This window comes from Myripristis murdjan, chromosome 21, assembly GCF_902150065.1.
Source record: "Myripristis murdjan chromosome 21, fMyrMur1.1, whole genome shotgun sequence".
Classification (NCBI taxonomy): Eukaryota; Metazoa; Chordata; class Actinopteri; order Holocentriformes; family Holocentridae; genus Myripristis; species Myripristis murdjan.
In genome coordinates this window covers 18,426,897-18,434,102 of record NC_044000.1, presented here as the reverse complement: position 1 = coordinate 18,434,102, position 7,206 = coordinate 18,426,897, and the positions used below count along the sequence as shown (strand labels likewise).

The following is a 7,206-nucleotide window of genomic DNA, read 5'->3' as shown; positions in this document are numbered from 1 at the left end:
CGAGGACATCTGAGTGCCCCGCCATCCGTGACCACTCATTTAGATCTCGATATACTCCGCCTGTCCGCCGGCAGTTGTCCTGACAACCACCTGCCAATCACGGCCTCCAGCTGAGTTTCATTTTACTAACCAGGATTATGCAAATATCATGCATTCTCAAGCCCCGTTTAGAGGCAATTCATTATCTGTCAAACCGATGGGGCATATAAGCAGCAAAATAGCCCATTCAGCATATTAGGATGTAAACCCTCATATCAGCGATGCTTCCACTGGAAAGCTGTATGGCTGATTTCCATTAGGATCTTATCTGTGGGTTTGGGTGCTCTCCTTTCATTACAAATATCCCTCATAGAAAATATGTCTACTACATACATGGTGGGAGACCACAGATTTGCCATTAGGAGTGTTTCAGAATGTGTTCGGATATGATAGGTTATCATGAATTATGTAATAACATTACTTCCAGCTGTCTATATGATTTTGCATGTGTCACGCAAAAGCCGGAGGTGGGATTCACTCTCAGACACATGATGTAACCCGTTCTAATCCAAACAAAACAGGTGTAAACCACTGAAAAGCAGTCTCAGTGACAAAGGCACAATGCTGCTCTTTTTTTTTTTTTTTTTTTTGGCTGAGATTGTCTAACATCTGCTTCCACTGAGCCGTGACATTTAGTATGTTATTCACAAGCGAGAAACATTATGTTGAACACGGCTGAACAGCATATATGCAGGACTTCAATAAATAATGGACTTGAACATAAATGGAACACACCACTCAGAGCATCAAAGCCCATGTTAGGGCATCAAATTTTAAAACCAGCCAGAGTTGGACTGAAGAAAGTCATCTCTCATCTCTAACCCACATCTGGAGCGTCTGCTGTTGCCTTGGTAACACCGGAGGCAGGAGGTCCCTTGTAGCAGCAGTAATCAATCACCCCTGCTGAGAGTAAATTTGTGAGATATACTCGTGTGTGTGTGTGAGAGAGAGAGAAAGGGTGGGGGTGGCACATGCAGAGAGCGCAAAGAGCAAACAATGGACTCTCATCACACTGAGCATCCTTATGGTTAAATGAATAAGCCTATAGTTTGAATAAAAGCTGTTAACCCCCAGAGTGCTGATCTCTGACCGTGTGGCAGTGGTATGTGGGCCAAGCCAATCCCTCCGAGAAGTCACTCATCCACGAGACAAGCATAAAGAGGCACAGAGAAACAGGCCATGTGGAAAATCACAGCCACGGGGTAAGAAAAACTATCAATTACAAACTGATGGATAAACGTGAATAAAGCATGCTGGGATAACAACGTGCGTGAGAGAGCTGCTGCCTTCCTAGCCTAACCCTGTCTGTCCAAAACCTGGCGCTGGGAGAAAATATAGGCTCTGCTGAGGCGTAATTTCATCTGCGGAGACAGTTCTGGCTGGCTGCACTGAGGAGGAATTCATGAGAGCAGAAAGTGACACTAATGTAAAACAAACACTCATTAATGTGTTTGTTTAGCGGATGGAGGCTGCAGCGCAGTGGGAGCTAATTATGCAAGGTCAGGCTCAGAGGTGTAGGCACGTGTGTGTCGTTAGGGAATCATTTTTAGGCAACACTGAGAGACTGTACTACTGCAACAACAGGGTGTCAGCATCGATGGGGAGAGCTAAAACAACCGAGAGGTCAGTTTATTCAGTGACCCTTTCCCTGCTGATCCAACTCATCTATTACACGTGAAACGGATCATTTGAAATCTGAGTGCAAATGGGAGGATATATTTATTCTCAAGCATGCAGCCATCTCCCATGATTACAAAGTCTTTAGGCCACACGACTGGGCAGGGAGGGGTTTGCAACTTGAGACACCCATGAAGTGCCCGTATGCAGCGCTGTTACCCTGCATGGCACAGATCGACCTCATAGCTCATCGAGAGTGCACACTAAGGCCTGGTTACCATGGCATCTGTGCCCTCCCTCCCTCACACCCATTAGTCCTCTTGCCTATCTTCTTTTGTGTGTGCCCTGCCCTGGTGGCATTGCGCCATGATGTGCCAGATGCAGCAGCTGGCACTCTGCATTGTTTGTTTCTTTGACAGTTTAAAAGGACACATATACTCCCCCTACAACATGTGGTGTATATAACATTTTAAACACAAAAACACATACTTTTAAAGTGGTGAACTGAGTAGGATTAATGGAAAAATACACACACACACACACACACACACACACACACACACACACACACAGAGTCCAATAAGCTGGGTAAATGCTCTCTGAAATCAAATAAAGGGTGACAGAGGGTCCACTAGTGTTATTTATAGTGATAACAATCTCCAATCCCCCCACAGACTTCAGATAACACTGAGGAACAGCTGTTGATTAACATAATATTGCAGCACTGACTGGCCAAATCACACAGAACAAGCCAATGATAACTCAAAGGTGTTTTTTTTATTTAGTTGACTTAAGCACTAGGGCTTACAGTGTACATAGGAAATGGTTTCAATGTATTTTTACTTGAGAAAAGCATATAATGGTCCTTCACTGAGGTCTGAATACTGTGAAACCCAGGCGTATAATGCTTTACACAAAGATATTTGCCGAGGATGGAAACTGGTATTTGCAGGGATCAAACCTGTGACCTATGAGTGACGGGATAATGTCTCAGCTCCTCCCACTCGGCTGCCCTTAAGATATGCTGGCACACACACACACACACACACACACACACAGTAAAAGGAGAAAGTTAAGAGCTGACACAGTTCTCTGGAATGCAAACTCTGTCACTCCTGATCCCTTCATGTGGAACGAAATAAAAGCGAAAAAAGAGCGAGGGAGAGGTGGTACAGGTGGGAGGAAGGGTCTGGGAGATATTTTTTCAAGCCAACATGCCTATCTCAAGAAGAGTATTATGTGCTTTCTGAGCCAATAAATACACTCTGCTGTACCACCATGATACACTCGGCAGCTTTTGTTACCCATGCAGAATCCCAAATCCTCTAAATAGCCTCAAGGTAGTTTACAGGTAGAGCGACATCACCTCACACCTGGAATCCACTGCAACTTTGGCCACAAACAAGCGTTAAACATAGCACAGTGAAAAAATTCAATTCCAAAAGCACAGCAGTGAGCTCTCAGGGCAGTAACTAACATCTTTCAGCAGCTGACTCATCTATTTTAAAGGTTCATATCTCACAACTGAGTGCAGCCGACCACTATCCCTCTCTGGATGGGACCTATAAGCACTATCAATAATGAATGGCTGTATGAGCGGTGCAATTTCACCACACCATCATGTCTCAGAAGGGTAAGAGGTGGAAATTACTGGCTTTGGCCAAGTCACTGGATATACTTGAAGCTGCTTCAGTCAAGCCTATATGAACAGCTCATCCAGCTGTGCACAGTGCACAGTGTGCAGCAAGGCAGCTGATGATGGTGAACAACAGGAAACACACCGGCAGCCCACAGAGAAACCATATAGGACTAGACATTAGAGGCAAGCCTGTAGTGAAACACCATGTAGGTTATAGGTTACAAGAGATGCTACTTCTCTGTTACACCGCTGCGGTTTGAATTACAATAGATCTCGTTTCAGTCTCACCTTAAACACCACAGGCTACACTACATAAGCAATTAAGCTATTACGCCAAATCATGCACACATTCACTTGGCGCATTTATTTACAAACGTTTATCACATAGGAAATCAAAGATAAAATGAATTTTGTTTTCTGCATGAAATTATGAGCCAATCTTCCAATCTACGTAGGTCAAGGGCTTAGGCAGAATGCAAAGACCCCACATCGGTCTGGTGAGAAGGAAACCATTTTTTCACGACGGCGGCATTGAACTTCACCAGCTTACAGTCGCCTAATTCCTGTCTCGTGTTGTGTCTCGGGCTGTGGGTAGAGAAATGCCGGCGTGATGAGCAGCCCGCACCGCACTTTAAATAGCAGATAAGCCATGCTGTAACCAAATCGTTCACTTACCTTTTCAAAAGTGTGCCATTCCTTCACTTGCGTCCGGATGTGCTGCAGCTGCGCTGCTGCGGGGCGCACCTACAGCCTACTGTAAGCTGCACAGCCCACTGAAGAGCCGCTCCTCCATACGCGCCTCGCTATTGTGGTTAGCAGGACCAGGGAGAGGGGGCAGGATGGAGGAGGGAAGACAGACGCTAGAGGCACTGGCGCACTTGTTACTAATTAAGCAAAGAACCACGAGAGGTCGTGCTTCGCAGTGATTTTAGAGCCACCGATGAGTGTCAGTTGCATACCTTTGCCCAAGTGTATTAAAATTTGATGTTGTGGTGTTGATCACTATAATTAAAGACATAATTAAGCATTTGAAGCACCTTCAATCATAGCATGAAAAAGCAGAGCTAATGTAGTCAGTGTGAGATTTTATTCACAACAACAGTGATGAACCGTTACTAATAATAGGCATAATAATAATAATAATAATAATAATAATAATAATAATAATAATAATAATAATAGCCGAAACATATTCTTTCGCTAAGCAAAATAGTTCTTGAGCATAGCTAAACCAGAGATTTTCCAGTCATTTAATTCCACCTGCTTCCTCAGATACTATTTGACATGGGCTACAACAACCAACCGCCAATACACACACACACACACACACACACACACACACACACACACACACACACACACCACGCTCTCTTTCTATACACATCTTCACACATACATTTAAGTGCTACGCTGTATTTAAAGGTCTCTAGAGGTCGGGAACATAGTAAAGGGTACGGGCAAAGGTTGCTTAAAGTCGCATTACGCTCTCTACAGTGGCATATGACGGAAAAACAAAACAAAACAAAACAAACAAAACAATCAAACAAACAAAGAAGAAAAAAACTAAATTAAAAATTGTGCTCAAAATTAATTTGTAACTTAACATTTTAGAATTTTTTCAACCTGCAGTTTAATTTTGCCTCCATGAACGATGTAGCCAACAGAGGGCAGTGTTGCTCCTTCCAAACACCGCATTGCTTTTTTTGACTAGTAGGTTACAGGCCGCACCACATTTTTAAAAAAATATCACGTAGGCCCATAACCTTGAAATTTAGGTGGAACCAGATTCTATCAAATTATAACCCCGAAAAAGGATCAAGCATTAGCTATTCCAAAACCTTGTGGGACTACTGATGTGCGTCACAGCTGTATGCGCAGTTGAAAATGTACTTAGGTATAGATGAGTATTTCCTAAACTGCAATTATAGCCTACAGAACATAACATAATTCCTCCTCGCTTATTATTTCACACACCCTGCACATTTCTCTCTCTCTCTCTCTCTCTCTCTCTCTCTCTCTCTCTCTCTCTCTCTCTCAGCGCAGACAAAGGGCTGTCACTCTTGCTGCTGGAGTGGACATGCACAATGCGCTGTACCCCTTGGGCCACATTACACCGTAGAGACACGCATAAAGGGACAAGAGTAATAGGAGCGCAAACAGGCCTGTCTAACTTAATGGAGAGAAAAAAAAAGCACAGGGCCAAGCAGCTGAGCTGAAAGGGGCATTCTGGTCGAGTCTGTGGGACAGAAAAGACGCCAAACATACAGTATTATTCCTCCTATATAGAAGATTTGGAGTTTCAGTGATTCTCCGTTCTGTCAGCAACCCATTTAATTTTGTATAGCCTACCAAAAGCAGTGCTGAATCTATTTAGCAAACTGTGAACAAGGTCATGTACCAATGGTTTATAGCTGCTTCATCCTAAAAAAGTCTTTGCTACTAAAGTTCTGCAATATTTCTGAGTTTTATTTTGTTTGACAGACTCTTTTTATCCTCTTGTCTTTCGTCTGGTGTGTGTGTGTGTGTGTGTGTGTGTGTGTGTGTGTGTGTGTGTGTGTGTGTCTCCAGAGACGTGGCAGACGGATGGGCCGTAATGTGGTTGTCTCGGTTCGTCTGGAGGAACACCTGCCCCATCTATGCGCAAAGCGTCTGTCTGCCCACCGCTTTGCCGTCCTCTCCTCGGAGAGACAAGACCTCGTGGTTCTCATATCACAGGGAACACTTCGTGATACATTGCTTAAAATAAAACAACAAAAATCCCAGATATTTATTTGAATTCAAAGCCTCAACTGCAGCCGGTACACACGCACAAAATACATTTTAACAGAATAATCTTAAAACTACAGTCTAAGCAGTCACAGTTTTTGTAGGCTAAAATTGGAATACAATATAATTGTAGTTTGCAGTTGTAGATTCTGGGCTAATTCACATGCCTCAGTATTGCATTTACCCCCCTTAGGGTTTAATAAATAAAAGTGCACAAAAGAACAACATTCCCAATGTGATGAAAATGAAGACAACAAAATAAATACTAAATCGGCTCAAACACAAAACAATTAAGTTACAAATAGGCCTGATTAAAATAAAGGCCTGCACATGTAAGGTCAAGCGTGATCATTTTTAATGCACAACGTTCCTATACAGCAGCTTTCAAAATCTGCAGAAGGAATGACTTTTCATCGCCCCTCCTATTTAGTGACATTGCGCTCGTCTTGTTGCCCATGTCGAAAAATCTCTGTGATACTCCTTCAATTGTCCTGGAGGGGTTTATAGTGTACGAGTTTATAGTCGCCTTTTCACATTATATATATATATTTAATCTCCTTATCCTACAGGAGCTACAGAAAAACCATCATACGGGGACAGATCTGGCTTTGCTGTGACATTTGAAGCCTATTATCCTTTTAAAAATTATTTTTTCTGTAAGGTTAAGCTTTTTTCGCACAGCTTCGTGTCTGATAGCGACCTGTCATCCCCTGCCACTCTCCCACCACCAGAGCAGCGCTGTTATCGGCCTATACATCCAGGACATGGTTGAGGTAGGAGATGTAACAGATCGCTAGACGTAGGATCTCTATCTTGGACAGCTTCTTGTCGGGTGGGAGTGTTGGAAGTAGCTTTCTCAGCTCTGCAAAGGCCACATTAAAGGCCTCCACACGGATCCTCTCCCTGGTGGCGTGGGCAGATCGGTATTTGGCTGTTGCGCGTCTCCGCCGCCTCTTCTCCTCCCTGCTGAGAGCGGGCACTGACAGGGAGCGCGCTTTCCCCTCTCCATCCGCGGGCTCGGCCGGCACAGGCGTGTACTCCACCTTGAAAGAGTCCAACAGGCTCTCTGTGTCCGACTGGCTCCAGGACAGGTCCGGGTCGGGTTGGTCTGGACTGAGCATCATCTTGTCGTCCTATGACTTCAA

The 7,206-nt window shown here is 44.0% G+C and overlaps 1 protein-coding gene across 1 annotated transcript; it reads right to left on the bottom strand.

Annotated features, from left to right (window-relative positions):
• Positions 1–6,810: 6,810 nt before the first annotated feature.
• Positions 6,811–7,206, bottom strand: nhlh2 (nescient helix loop helix 2). The gene has a single exon (XM_030081264.1). It carries the CDS (start codon positions 7,183–7,185, stop codon positions 6,811–6,813), a length of 375 nt encoding a protein of 124 aa, XP_029937124.1. The 5' UTR covers positions 7,186–7,206.

Bases quoted from the DNA above. Each gene is read 5' to 3' on its own strand.
- nhlh2 (XM_030081264.1), bottom strand. From the start codon at position 7,185: ATGATGCTCAGTCCAGACCAACCCGACCCGGACCTGTCCTGGAGCCAG.